Source organism: Papilio xuthus, unplaced genomic scaffold, assembly GCF_000836235.2.
Source record: "Papilio xuthus unplaced genomic scaffold, Pxut_1.1 DF828585.1, whole genome shotgun sequence".
Lineage (NCBI taxonomy): Eukaryota > Metazoa > Arthropoda > Insecta > Lepidoptera > Papilionidae > Papilio > Papilio xuthus.
In genome coordinates, this window is record NW_013530064.1 from 325,250 (window position 1) to 338,390 (window position 13,141).

Here is a 13,141-nt window from a genome sequence, read left to right on the forward strand (position 1 = left end):
AGTCGTTCACATTTTGTGAATATACAATCTTATTAGTATTTTCAAACGTATTATTTGTCCAAAGTTAGTGGGATTCAATTTTTTTGTGCGTTTAAAACTTGCGGGTTATATTTCAACATTAATATTTGTATGATCTCTTAGGTAATTTTAAAATAGCCCCTAGAATACTATTAGCGTTATCCCGGTTGCGAATTGTTAACTTCTGAGGTCCGCGGTGGAAATAACGGGCAACGGGTAGTTAAAGGATGATTATACATATGTCGCCCAGAGCGCGTGTATCGTGGATTCGCGAGGATTATAAACGTTCGTGAGCGATGACGGCTCATCTGGCAGGCTAAGGCGCGTATCGTACTCTCCTGCCGGACCCGAAGGTAATAAAGAATCCTCGAAGGTGTACAAACGTCTTAACAGCTCGTAGAATAAACTGTAAATTATAAAGGCAAAAAGGCTTCGGAAGTCCCTACAGCAGAGTCCGACCAGCTGGGGGCGACCAGTGACCGTTAACCCACCTGGAACGGTGCCGGCTCTCCGAAGTAGCCTCGTTTATAATACACTATTCACTCCACAAACATGTTGAAAATTAAAGTTTACACTTTCAAATCACTTCACTTCACCGGTTTAGAAATCACTTTGTAAGTTACCGTAAAACGAATACGATCGCGATCGCGCACAGTTCCCTAGAGCGAGGAATATTCGGTCCGCTCGGTCCTCGGGCGGGGAGGATCCGCGCGTGACGACAGAGCCACACAAGCGTGCTGTGCGGCGGGCGCCGCGCTACTGGCGCGCTGTCACGCTGTCACGCCGCGCACGGGCGCCGCTGCGTTCCCGGGACATTCGCTTCACATTCTTTATAATATGTCAAAAATAATGTAACATACAAAATAATAAAATGTGATTATAATGTTACAAATATACGATGGAACACGTAACAGCAGCTCGCCTGTAACATATCCGCTTGCACAGCGACTCCGTCTAGTGTTGGCATTTATCCGTCAGGTCAGAACAATGTTCGCTTAGAAAAGAAAATATGATATCATTTTTTAAAGGTAGTAAAGAAATGTCAACTATTAGCATAATTAAAACTGAATATTTAATGAATTTAACCTAATTAAACCGCGACAGCACTCAGGCTGGCCAACACGAAATATTAATGCATTTTTTAAAGTAGATGGCTACCATATTATCATTTATGTGCAAGACATACGTTAAGTTATTACTTAGTACTGTTTCTTTATAACTAAACCTATTATAAATATTATCTTTCATTGGTATTTGTAAGGAAAAAATTAATAAATGACATTTTAAACATTTGTCACCCTTTTAATCGCAAGCTGACATTAGACATTAGCAAAAATCATAATTATTGAAATATATTTGCGCATAGGCTACCGATATGTAATCTTGACGAATAAATAACTGAGTACCTTAAATCGGCTAAGTATTGTTGGACATATACATAGATGTAGTACAAAGTACACACACAGCACAATGAAAAGTTAAATGTCACGTGTTTCACTAAACAGTGTATAATTGTAGTTTTTTGGATTAATACAGATTATCTTTATTTGTTTAAACCGCAGTACCTTGTTAATTAACATTCATCAAGAGATCAAATGTATTCCGATAGGATCATATTAACCTTAACTTTGCATATATTATCGTATCTTAAGCGCTTGTACAAACAACGCCGACGAAGGAATTTACCGAGGAGCGAACTAACTGAGGCTGACAGTGACACGCCGCGCCATCACCTTACACACCACATACAATATGGAGCTTGACTTAAACACAAATCTTACTTATATTATAAATTATTCAAACCTTCGTAAGACATTATAATAAACTTATATAAACACGGCTAAACACTCACGTATATTCGTCCGGTGGCGGCACCGACTTGTTTCGAGCCCATCGGGGGCCCTTCATCAGGATGAGTGGGACTGGTACTATTTCGCGGACGCGGCCCGTCGCAAAGTGAGCGTTTAGCCGTTTTTTTATAATTTATTATAATAAAAAGGTGAAAATTCAGATAAATGGTTGGATGTTGTATATCCAAAAAGGGCTGAACGGATATCGCTGAAATTGGCCTTAGATATAGAAGAAAACATAGGTTACTAGTTTAGTTTTGATACTGCGCGCGGACGGAGTCGCGGGCGACAGCTAACTACACTTTGAATGTATCGTAGCAGTCGTAGCCTCACGTCCAAAGGTTCGTAGCAGTCTAGTAGCAGTAGCGTCGTATCAGTAACTTTGTGGCCACAGCGGATCCTACAAGTGCTTAGTCGTTTCTAGCAGTAGTTGATAGCCATTGCCTTGCAAGTAATAAGTTATTTCTCTGTATCAGGCTTTGTCATTGTGTAACAGTAGAAGCTTTTCTGGTATTATGAGGTCAACTTGAATGATGCAACAGAAAGCTAACTGTTCTTAAATACAAAGTCAATTAATATATGAAATCTAGATATTGTTTGTGATGCGGGGTACGAGGGGGTGTAGGGTGTGCGGGTGGGGTCTGTGGGGAGTTCGCGGCTGCTAATTGGATTATGCTGCAATAACAGCAATACAGCTTGATATTTGAAAATTAAATCATTTCTTTAGAACATTTGAAATTAAAACTAGACTAACTACTTCCAAAAACCAAAAAGTAACTTATTGAAAATGTATTAGCAGGAGAATTATACGCATCGAATGACAACTGATGACACTATAGGACATCACAACAGAGTTACTTAGTTCACAATCCATAATTTTAAAAATATTAATAATATTTTAACTTTTATAATTCACGCTACAGTCTGCAGTACCTATCTATGCTATATGCTATTACATAAGAATAATTTTGAAGAGCCAACTTTTCCGTTCGCAGAACAAAATATTGACTCAAACATAAAGTAAAACGAACACTACGAACTCTGCTCGTGTAACTCTCCACTTTATATTTATCTTACACAAAGAATAATCAAAAGATTTTGTGAACTCTATCCACCAGGATACGTGTTTAAAACTTCATTAAACATTTAAATGTCCTTTGGTAGATTGCATCATCTCCCAAGCCGCGGTGTCCTCGTCCTCGACACGAGCTGGTATAATTATTGCTTACCTACGCTTTCAACAAAGCTGGGCTACAGAGCAGATTCCTCAGACCTGTTTATTTGACAATAATCATTTATTACCTTGGGCACTGGTCCCGCTGTAATGTCACTCATAAAAGGAATTTAATAAAAATTTCATAGAAATTATAAATTGCTGAAATAATAGTCAATCATTAATATTATATTTCTTAACGTCACTTTCTTTGTGATAACACTTTCCAAAAATAACGAAACTTTAAAAAGAAAATGTTTCACTAAATAGAACAAAACTAAGTATATATTGTAAAAAGTGACATCTCTCATATATTTGCTGCGGGCTGCGGGCTGCGGGCTGCGGGCTGCGGGCTTCGGGCTGCGGGCCTGGCGACATGTTCACGACAAATGTGACGCGTATCATTAAATAAACAGTACTAGGTACATGTAGTTGCGCTGCGCGTGCCGGTTCAATTGTTTCCAACTCGACCAAAAAAAAAACAATGTACAAGGAAAGCGTAATTAATTAGTAAATTTATAATTTCCAATGTAAAATGTACTGTGAGCGCTGGATTTGGATTCGCTAAAAGCTTATTGCAGTTACATTAACATATTGCGGGCGACGACAAAAACAAATATTAATTTTTAATTAAGTACAAATTAAAGTAGATTATTAAAGTTTTAATTGCTATTAATATTTCTTAATCAAAAAATAGTAAGTTTTATTGTTGTTTTTGAAAGTCAGCAACAATTATTATAATTGAGGCCACTGCTTTGTGCATTTTGTGCTAACAATTGCCGTACAGACGTGAACTGCACCACAATGTTATATTCTTTGAAACAAATTCATTGTTCAGTTTTCAATGAAGTATTGAGTTTGCGGAGGCGGCAGTCGATGACGTCACTGACCTGCTGCAATGTAAACCTGAACGTTAAAGTTAAAAAAAACAATTGCGGGTCTATAAATGAAAATATTAAAATAATATTGAACATATAAGACAGCGCCACAATCGCGTTAGGGGCGCAGTAAGCCGGTAGCCGGTGTTGCGCTCACGTAAGCCCGACTGCGCGAGAAACTTTTAAAATTGTTAAGAAACTTTAAGTTGTTTCACAACGTTTAGCAAACTTTCTTTATGGAAGTTAAATTTTATAGTTCAAAAGTATTCTAATATACCCTTGGCGGATAGTTTATTGTCGATAAACTTTAGCAGAAATTAATTCCAGTGTTGCTGTTGAAATGTATGAAACTAACTACTATTCAGTTGATTTGAAATTCCAAATTGAAGACATAAATTTGACCACCTATTTAATTATTATTTAATAAAGTAAAGTAATATAAGGTAAATTAAACAAAATATCATTAAATTTTATAAGTTCATCGCGATGTTCCGCTTCAAGGTGAGAAGTACATACAGCTCAACTGTGCAAGTGACAGTTACGTTGAGGCAGTCGGCGCGCCCCCTCTCAAACACTGACAACGGATCGCTGGATTATAACAAGTTCTCGTTTTTCTTTACTTGTCTCATCGACAAGTGATTAATGAGATGAAATTTGCAGCGATCTTACTTGTTCTGTCTCGGAGACATTCAACTTAATTGATAAATATGTCCGCACTGATGTTATCCGCATTATTTTTCTTGTAGCGTCTCAGTATTTTGATAAATTTTCTTAGAAATGTACAAAAATGATCATCTCCAAGCAACCTGTTCTTCTCACCCTGCGCCCACATAAAGTCTCCAGGCTTTCCTCGCGTCTGTAATCTACTCATTTGTTCATTCATTGAAAACTAAGAACTTTTAAAGTAAGTGACGGCGCTACCAGCATTAGAACAAAGTGGTGCGTGATACACGTGGCTGCATCTAGCGAGCGTGTTGAGTCCGAAGTCGACTTGTTCATATAGTTTGTACTAGCACGTATGTACAGTGCAGTGCAGTGCGGTCATTACTGAGATAACTGCACATTAAAGAATTATAAAAAATCACAAAATCGTGACAGGAGGTAGAATTTAAAATAAACGGATCGCGTTCTCTTCGAGTCCCGGATAAATGCTATTTGAATTTGGGTCCTACCCTCGTTACGTGCGAGCTTATTGAATGTCGGCTAACGTAAGCCGCACATCTAATTTCTTTATAAATTTATACAACATTTCGTATCGGTTACCGCGAGCGCTTGGTCAACACAAAGCTGTTAATTAAAAAAATGCTAACTTAGATCACGAACGATCGGTTTTTGCGTTCAACAATAAGAAAAGAAACCAGTTCAATTCCGTTTAATAAAAGTACCTTTAACTAAACGTGGTTGTGTTAGGTTGTAAGTGTATATGCGTTGCTGAACAAGATAAGAGAACATCAAGTGTACTTAAGCTTAAGAACAACAGTGCTTCAGGTTTTTTAAAATTACAAAATTTGGTTCCCGTCCTTCTTCTTTCGAATCCAAATGATGTTTTAAACGTCCTGAAAACGGAGCAACTTATATTTGGTGCTAATTATTATTTTATAAACCTTGCTAATAAATTAATGCACAAAATAGCGAACCCCGTTTACTCGTTTCCTTAAAACTCCTAAGTAATTGATATACAAGTAAGTACACGAACAGGTATGTTAACTCTGTGTGCACCTTTTGTACCACTATTTAAACAATTAAAACAAATCAAACCTAGTCCACATCAAACAATCAAACACACGTATGTAAATATGTAGGTATGTGTGAAACGTGGCATCCTAGTGAGGGGCCAGAGAAGAGACAAAGTGCAGTGATTTACCGCGACAGGCGTTCTCGGATATCGCAGAGAGTACTTCCCCTCTCCTACACTTTTTATTTTCTTGAGTGCGTTCTTACTGCGCGCTCCCCGCACACACGCCCCTCTGCGCGCCCTTTTAGCTTTACAGCTTAACTATTGTTTATTTTTCTTTTTTCATTTGTTCACCTACAGATTTGTCACTTACAAAATAATTATTATCCATATGTAGAAGTCCTCTACTGGGAGTGCAGCACGGGGGGTGTTGTTCACGGACTCACAACCGACTCGCAGCCGACACGCCGCCGTTGACTGCATCATACAAAACAAATTAAAGTCCGTCTTTGTTCCAATTTTCCTCCAAATTACGTCCTTCGCAAAGTAATTTAATTTATTAAGGAATCGGGAGCTTTCCTATCAAAGGAATCTAATGAAATTGAAAAGTCAATTCCAAATCTAACATAAGAATTTTATAAGCTCATGAATTACACGAAATTTGATATTAATTAAATATTTTCGTAAAATAATGAACAAATAAGAAGACATGTTGTTATAGTCGGCAACGCCGCCCAAGCGATCACTTTCTGAAGATTGATCGGTGCCATTTCATAAATAACAATATTTTAATAATTGCGCGAAGAATTACAATACTGTAAAGTAGATCCCTTTCATAAAATTAATCAATACTCGCTTATCTCTCAAACGATATGAAAAATCTTTATAAAAGCATTATTACGTGTACATTATAACGCGCCTCGACTTCGCTAGGATCTTTGATAATCCACAGTCAGAAGTCATCCGTGACGTGCTACAGCAGGCTTCAAGGCAAATAATACTTTCCCATCTCTTAAGTTAGACTAAATTACTAGTAGGACAGGTCGACGCAGCGCGGGCAGGCCTCCCGTAGATATGAACCGATGATCTGGTCGAGGTTGTGGGAGTGTCCCAGAGAAAGGTCTGTACCCAGCAGTGAGCGTCTCATGGCTAAACAAGTACTAGTAGATACAAGTACCAAATGTTATAGTTTCGGATATTTTGTACCACATAAGATTTATCTTCTGAAAATATTATTTTTCATGTTGTTATAATCAAAAGTAGTCACCGTGAAATGTAAATTGTTTTATATTCAATATCTCCCAGTTGCCAGCTGCCAGCTGCCAGCTGCCAGCACGCACACGATCACGAAATATACTGCAATAAATATCTCATTAATAAGCACGGATAAATAAATGTCACAAAGTTAATAAACGATCCAAGCATTTAATTTACAGACATAATGAGAGCAGGAATTAATTTTGAAGTCGTCGAGGCCGGGTCGGGGCCGCGCTCACCGCCGCTCGCCGCCGCTCGAGCTGCCGCGCCGCAGCTGACACGAGCCCGCGAGCGCCCGGACTCCGGCAGCATCATGGCGATTCGCATTTTAATTGAGTGCATTAATTTTACGACATGAAAATAACTATCATAAATATGTCATTATGTACATGTATATATGCAAATAATGTATCTGTCTTAAATAACACCGAGTACATATACTTTAGGCCTACGTCCAGCAGTGGACAAATTTAGGCTGATTATGATGATGATGATATTTACTTTACTCATACATCGATCGTTTACAGCGAGAACCCACACTAGTCCCTGGTACTCCTCCTCCTCCTCCAACTCATCCACCTCCTCCTCCTCCTCCTTCTCCTCCTCCTCCTCCTCTTCCTCATCCTCGTTCTCTTCCCACCACTTTCTGCATAATATAATGCAATAGTAATGATTGGATGAGCAGGTTATTCTGGAATTTTACTTAATAAGTTGTATTCCATTTTTATTACAGCATTTTATAAAATATAAATGTTTTTGCCTGGGATGTTATAATATTGCCATAGTTATCATCATCATCAGCTCACTATACGTCCCCACCGAGGGGCTCGGTGCCTACCCTAAGTTAAGGGTGATTAGGCCATAGTCAACCACGCTGGCCAAGTGCGGGTTGGTTGATTTCACACATATCTTTGAATTTCTTCTCAGATATGTTCAGGTTGCATCACGATGTTTTCCTTCACCGTAAGAACGTCGGATAAATGTACATATGTAAATTGGAAATCTAAAAACACATTGATACATGGCGGGATTCGAACCCAGGACCTGCAGATTGCAAGTCAAGTGCTTGACCACTGAGCCACCGACGCTCCATATATATATACGCCATAGTTATACGAGTATATAATATGAATACTCGTACCAAAAATGACTGGCTAGTCGGGCAGTGCTACCGTGTCGGTGGAAGTCGTGAGACGCTCCAAAACCGCGCGAGTCGCGGCGCGCTCGCTCGCATATTCATGTCGCATAATAGCGCTGTTAGCGCGCTTCTTAATTGTCCGCTTTATTCTCGTATTAATCTATTTTTATAGTACATATATACATACATAAAGACAATCCAAATATACTAAACTGAACACTTTCAACACTGTTTCGTTTTATTGATAAAAATCTAATGTTGCTTATTGGAAAAGAAGGAAGTGGACTAGAATGCGCCCAAGTGCGCCCTCGTGTGCTATAGTGCGCCCAAGTGCGCCCTCGTGTGATTTAGTGCGCCCAAGTGCGCCCTCGTGTGCTTTAGTGCGCCCAAGTGCGCCTTCGTGTGCTTTAGTGCGCCCAAATGCCCCTAGTATTAACAATTTTTTCTTGTACTGTATTTGTTTTGAGAACATTTGTACGTCTATTAACTTAGACTTGCACATTAAAATCTCCAATTTAAGTACGAGGCGTTAAAGCAAACAACAATATTCTAAGAACTGTGTATATGGAAGCCTAGATATTACACTTTTAAACAGTTGACACGAGGCGAGACGAGGCGAGGCGAGGCTAAGCCGCGCCCGGATTTACTAAGTAACGGCTGAGAGCGATCACTTAGCGCCGCCCGCGCTCGCGCTGCGCCCATCAATATGCGAGCGCACGAACGCAGCGCAACTTGTGACGTCTTGCGAAGCGGCCGCAAGCTGCTTACCACTCGGTCCTGTTACATTTTCATGTCAAAAGTATGCAGTATGTAAAGAATACTATGACAATAATACAGATGACAAAACATATAATTATTTTATTTACACACACACAGTGTGGAAAGTGTTCGCGGGTCCGTCTTCCTAATTTTTTTGTGTTCCTCATCTGTTGCCATTTTGTCTAATTTACATTTATATTAAATCTTGACAACTTTTTAGCTTATTTCGCGGCGCGAGTTGAAACACTGATTGATCACAGTTTTATAACAATTTGTGTGCGTGTCGTTGCCCGCGGTGGCGCTGCCGGCGTGGATTCGTGTGTGTTGTACAGCGCAGCGCAGCGCAGGTACTGCATTTGATGCTTTGTATTGTATTGTTTGCGTAAAATGGCTTTTTATAATATTTTATATATTTTTATTTAAACACGAGGTCCTATGACTGCATTGTGGTGATCAGCTCATAATTTAACTTATAACTTCGTACTTGTAGACATTATTAGTTAGAATCCTTTGGCGCGAATGTTGCTTTTTCGTTACCAAGTCAAGTGTCAGATAAATTAGTGAGACGTTGACTTTTCCATAAGGCTAGTGTTGCGCCGATACAACGACACTGTGTCGGATTTTCCTCCGAACAGTACTGACATATTTACTAGAAATATATAAACTCAGAATTAACCTATAATCTATATCCATGCGTTCGGATCATAGCGTTATGAAGTAGCGTCAGAGGCTACATTTCTACAATTTCCAGTGCGACGCTTGGTGAAGTGATAACGTCATATAATCCGTCCGTGTAATTCGTTGTTTCCGCCCGCAGCCCTGGTCCCGGCCCAGGCCCCGGCCCCGGTCTCAGCGGCGACCAGCTCGTTGTGGTACGTAATAACTGAAATAATTTTAATTCACGAAATATAAAACTGTCTCTGTTTCTTTTGTTTGACTTTTTAAGGTCTCAGTCAACAATGGTGTATTGTTGTTGAGCGGACGCAATCAGCCGGCAAGCGCCGGCAGCGCCCCCGCAACGTCCCCGCACCGACCCCGCATCGTCACCGCATCGTCCCCGTATCGTCTCTGCAGCATCTTACCCACCCCTTGAGGGATACGCTTTATTCATTAATATTTTTCGATGGCGAGGAACAACGAGTCAAACACATCTTAAATATTTATTTGTTATTTTGTTATATTGTTATTCAACACTTTTCTACCACAGTTGGGCTGCTTTTTCCGGCTTTTTGGCATAACTAGGAAGCAATATTATTAGTGACTTCGTTTGTATAAGGGGCGAGGCGCGAGAGCGATCTTCGCTCTGTGAGTCGACAACATAATCTCTCAGCAATAATAAAACGAACCGTCGACCTTTTCAGTTTTGTGGCTTATCTTTTGTAATTTACATTAGACGAGGAGTTTTAAATTAAATTTTAGAAATTAATTCAATTTGTATGTTGTTCTTTGCAATTACAAAATAAGCAAAACCACGAATTTTTTTAGAGTGAACTTTACCAGTACTTCGCGGCTTTTCATTTGTTGAAAACTTATTAAGAAGTATTTATATGATCGCAGTATGAATATCGCTCGCTGATCTGATATTTGGCGCGAGTATTAATGCTGTAATGGAGGTCGTAAATACGGCCTTTGTAATTTGCCGGCTTCATTAGTGCTAATGTATTGCAAAAGCTGTACAAATTGTCATCATTTATGATTGTATTCATCAATATTATTTTGATTATAATATTATATGTAGATATATAAGTTTATAGTATAATATGAATCGGTCCGGCTCGCCCGGTGAAATACCACGACCACACAGAAGACAGGCGTCAAGTGCAAGCAATTCCGCGTGCATTCTGATGAGTGAGCGTCCCGGAGGCCTTACTTAGTCCCCTTTCCCTTCCCACCCTTTTTCTTATAAGGAAAGAATGGGAATTGGAAGTGGACTTTCCGGATGAGAGGATGCTTGAAAAGGGATAATATTTTCTTTCAGTGCATTCTCTCCTCCGTCGATTAAAGGTAGGCAACGCATATGCAATTGCGTATGTCTATGGGCAACGGTCACTTCGCTATTTCAGCGATTTCATTTCGGTGGCGGCTCGCTTGTTTGCCAACTTATGATATTAAAAAAAAAGTAAAGTGGACTCAGTAAGTATGACAAAGTCGCGGACTCACCTTGTTTTATAATTATACTAGCTGTCGACCGTGGCTCCGTCCGCGCGGAATTAAAAAAAAAACTATTGGTCGCAGCGTAATGTTATATAGCCTAAAGCCTTCCTCTATAAATGGACTATCCAACAAAAATTTTTTTTTTTAAATCCGACAAGTACTTCCTGAGATTAGCGCGTTTAAATAAATAAACACACTCTTCCGCTTTATAATATTAGTATAGGTAATCTACATATCTATTATACTATTATATATACTCTATACTATGTGCATTGAACATGGATAACATGAAGATCATGTCATATATCCATGTTCAAGCTACTGCAATTACTATCGGAGTCCATACTTTAGAACTTGTAGACTGATTTCTCTACCCGGGACAAACAGTTCAGTAAGGTAGGTCCAACTTTGAGAAGGAGATCAATCGCCGAAACCGATTCGGATGGGCGGCGTTCAGGATGTTGCCAGACAACCTCTTGTCGTGCTTCTATAATACGACCTCTCTCTGCGTGTAACATTAGACAGTTTAAAGTCACTCAAAGGGCAAAATAGAGGGCGATCTGTCTACGAGATCGCGTCAAACTTGATGTGGTCTGCACCCGAACAAAGGTTGACGACATTCGACGACGCCTAGAGCTACGCATTGGCGGTTATTGTTTATTCAAGTTTACGTCATAGAGCTACGCAATTTTCATATATTTATTGAATCCTTTGCTATGATTTTTTTTTAAACATTTGAAGCCCAGAACTCACTAGCGACAGTTACTTATTGTTGGTTATCGTAAAACATCATAAGTTCAATATTGCGTATTTTTCATAATTGCCTACAAAGCTTCTCTGGAAACGTATTACGCCACAATAATTATAAAATATGAGTTTATGAAGATACCTAATAGCCGACACACGGGAACTCTCTGATTCTGTCTACGCCATGATCAGAGTGATCAGACAACGCTGATAACAAGTAAAATAAACAAACTTTTCTGCAAAGCAACTTGCTCGTAAATAATATAATATGCACATTCTCAAACTCTCCGCGTGTAAAAAGAATTCGACGAGTGATGTGTTTGTGTGCAGGCCGGTTACTGGCACAGCGCGGTGATGAGGCGGCCAGTCCGACAAACTTGTCTTCTACTGAAACTTGGCTGCTGATTAAAACACACACAAAGTCTAAATATACAACCGCCACTTTTATGTCTCGTCAGCGTTTTATACCTAAAAGCTTTTTAGTTTCGACAAAAAAAAGTTGCAGAGAGAGAAGTTGCCTTTGTATGTACGAATATAAATATATAAATGTATAAAATATAATATTACACCCGAAAGACATGAATAATTCGGTCAACGAAATAACAATTTTCCTACAACAACCATACCTTACATAATTGACATCACAATTATTAAGAATGGGTTATTAGTAGATACCTATCTCAATTCAAAACTCACGCATCTACGCAAGATGACAGAGACGGAGATGAGACGGAGATGTAACGTAAGGAAAATAAGAAGAAGTTTGCACGTGGGCTCTGATAGTTCCTTATCTACTTTGTTGTTGTGGCGCTACTATGTACGAGTATGACACGTAACTAATGCATTTGTAACACGTCCAATTTGAAAGGAGGTCTTCGTAGATAGGAAACATTCTGTTAAAGATATTACAGATTTTACAAGGTGTTATATATACTTATCCCATCTCTACAATTTTATCTATAATTCATCGTTATCGTGCAAATCTTTGCTTAGGGTAAACATTTGTAAGTGACGGTCGATTTTATTTCATATTGTTCTGTACTTAACTTTATTTCGATAAAGCATTATTATTTTTATATTAGGTCGACATTATTATCCGTCGACAGAAAAGGGCGAAGGCGAAAAGGGCGGCAGGCGGCCCGACTGCGGCTGTGGCCATTGCGAGGCGTCTGCTGTGACGGCGGGAGCGGCGCGGGCGACGCGGCGCGACATCCCGCAGCCCACAACAACGTGCACGCGCACGCGGCCCGCGCAGCCGGCGGGACCCGCGCGGCGCCGCACGGCCGCGCGCTCCAGCAGTCCGTCTATGCTGATGTCAGGGTAACCCACCGCGTCCGTCGCCGACACGCGCACCGCGTTCACGTAGCGACACGCGCTCGTCAACTGCACACAAACAGATCACATGCACTTTTATGTTCAAGTGTCGTAACGATTTAAAGCTATACATAATAC

At 39.7% G+C, this 13,141-nt stretch overlaps 1 protein-coding gene across 1 annotated transcript in view; it reads right to left on the reverse strand.

Moving 5' to 3' along the window:
- Positions 1-12,453: 12,453 nt before the first annotated feature.
- Positions 12,454-13,141, reverse strand: part of LOC106113080 (uncharacterized) — a 1,771-nt gene continuing 1,083 nt past the window's right edge. The window contains exon 3 of the mRNA XM_013305805.1: positions 12,454-13,072. Within this exon, the coding sequence (XP_013161259.1) occupies positions 12,782-13,072 (291 nt within the window). The 3' untranslated portion in view covers positions 12,454-12,781. The remainder of the gene's footprint in view (positions 13,073-13,141) is intronic.